At 41.2% G+C, this 2,506-nt stretch overlaps 1 protein-coding gene across 1 annotated transcript in view; it reads left to right on the top strand.

The window, feature by feature from the left end:
- The first annotated feature begins 220 nt into the window (after positions 1-220).
- gpha2 (glycoprotein hormone subunit alpha 2) overlaps positions 221-2,506 on the top strand; it is a 4,398-nt gene continuing 2,112 nt past the window's right edge. The window contains exons 1-2 of the mRNA XM_034857379.1: positions 221-293; positions 1,284-1,375. Coding sequence (XP_034713270.1) covers positions 221-293; positions 1,284-1,375 — 165 coding nt within the window. The remainder of the gene's footprint in view (positions 294-1,283; positions 1,376-2,506) is intronic.

Here is a 2,506-nt window from a genome sequence, read left to right as displayed (position 1 = left end):
GGGACGCCTCCGGTTCACCTCCCGCTAGTGTTTTGTGATTGTGATTTGATCATGTTGTGAGGTCCTTGACTTCTCCTGACAGTTTATCAAGCTCCGTCAAAGACAAAGATGTTTTTTTTTAAATTCAGGTTGTTTATTTTTATGGCCTTATATCAGTGGGTGGCTATATAGACCCAGAACGGCAATGATTCCCAACTCAGCCCAGATTCTCTAGGGAGACATGGAAAAAGTCATTGAAACCCCCAAAACACTAAAGTACCCTCAGGAGATGCAGATTCTTGCTCTTCCAGTAAGTAATGCATTTGTTCCCTCACCCTGAAACCCAGTTTCTCCACCGCAAACCAAAAAAGGAAATCCATTTTGTGTCTTTGGCCAAAACTTTTAAAGTCATCTGTGGTCTGATCTGGCAGTGTGTGACCTTTGTGACATGTCACCAAAGTGTCCAGAAACTGCCGCGAATGTCCAACAAATAATCTAAGAGCCTATTAAAAGAATGTCTTTACCCGCTGTAGTTTGGACCGGGTGGTTGCTAAGATGGTTTCCTCTGTTCAAGACAAGAAGCAGAGCCAGGCGTTCCCCACAATATACCCATCATGTGCCACACACATACACATGTGCACACACACGCACACACACACACACACACACACACACACACTGGACCCAAAGCCACAATATCTTCTGACCCAACCCTGCCCTTCCTCCTGCAGCCACAAATGGAAAACCCAGGCAGACTTTGTGCGTGTGTGTGAGGTCTCCCATTCAGTTTATTTATTAGTTCACTGTATCAACTGGCAGCTGAGACCTAGAATAATTTTTGTGTGTGTGTGTGTGTGTGATTATGTGTGCATGCATACAAGTGCGCTTTTTTTTGTGTGTAGCCTGTGTGTGCGTCTCTGTGCATGCATATGTGGTAAAGCTGTGTGTGTTCTTACTATTGTGGTGGTGCGTTGATGGAAAACCTATCTAGTTTTCCTCTGTGTCACAGCAGCGGTCCCCCCCCCTTAAGGTTGAGAACAGAGAGCGAGTAGGGGGCAGGGTGGAGGGACAGAGAGACACTAACACACTGCAGGAGAAAGACGTTGACGAAAGATGCCATTTTTATATTTCTTTTAGATTATTTCACGCCTTGTGTGCAGGTAGTCGGAGTGGAGAAGAAAGAGGGACCTGTGGAAAAGGAAAAAAAAAGATTCACACACACACTCAGCTGTCTAATTGTGGGTGTGTCCTGAGCTATACATGCCTTCGCTCTTACCTGTCTCACTTATATATCCCTGCATAAGGCTCAGAACAGACACACACACTCACACACACCTGTCAGTGGACACACCTGCTCTGCCCTCCAGAAGCTGCCCTCTCAGCCCTGCGTCTTCAGGTAAGACCGAGCTCCTTTTCACACCTGGAATGAAATTTAGTTCATCATGTTGGTGAAATAGACCTTTAAATCCTGTACTTGTTCTGTGAGATTGTTGATTTCTTTAGATGGATTTACATTTTTTTGTAATGAGAACTCTATGCTACAAATCAGATTACATTGTAAATATGGGGGAAATAACACTTTAACCCTTCCATTTATGTATTTACATTCTAATGCTGCAGACATCTTACTTTATGTCTATGTCAATATTAATATTAATATTACCACATGCAACAAAGCACACAATATTTGGAACCTTTATCCTGTTTGTTGTTGAAAGATGCAAAGGGTTTTCTGTAAAAGGCGGGTTTTATTTTGAAACTCATCAGGTGGCTTTTATTTTCATGACAATAAGCATTTTTGCAAAAACCCGGCATTATTATTCAGAAAATAGACTCGATAGACCCTCCTTCGCGGACTATACTGGAACACTACATGCTTTGAGTCCGTGGTATTTTTAGAATGTATGTTTTTCTGTCATTAAGGCTGTAACTTTTACCCTAGCACAAATAATGCCCAACGAGTTGTGATGCTACTTGAAAAAACTATTAAATGAAACCCTATTGGCACTGTTCTGTACTGAGTGGAATGAGTAGCTGTTTCAGATTGCAGAACAATTGATTGTACTTGTGTGTAATGATGCAGATTGTCCAAACTACATCAATACAACAGAGACGTTATAGTTTTTATATAGCGTAGAATAAAATTGTCTATTGCAACTTCCAGCTCAGCACCTGGTTAAACTGACTTCAAATAATGTAAGTTAAATTCAAGACAATCTAAGATACTTTAGCTGAAATATTTCCACCTCTCACTATCCACTTGTCTTTATATCATGTTCAACTTTCCTTCCTTCTGGCAGGATTCAGTTTGCAGTCTTTTTAGTTTTGAAGGTAGTTTTTTTAAGAGTGTGAGTAGATTTAAGGATGGGCAGTGTGTCCACTTTGTGTCATGGATTCCTTCTACCCACACATTTTAAATGATCCCTAAAGGCGTCACTGATAACGTGGTTTTAAAGGTTTTTGTCTGTGCGGGATATTTTTAAAAGCTCTTTTCTAGGGAATATGTTCTTTCGGCTGTATTGGAGGT

This window comes from Etheostoma cragini, chromosome 19 (genome assembly GCF_013103735.1).
Source record: "Etheostoma cragini isolate CJK2018 chromosome 19, CSU_Ecrag_1.0, whole genome shotgun sequence".
Lineage (NCBI taxonomy): Eukaryota > Metazoa > Chordata > Actinopteri > Perciformes > Percidae > Etheostoma > Etheostoma cragini.
Note: the sequence above shows the minus strand (reverse complement) of the source record. Positions and strands in the feature narration are given on the sequence as shown.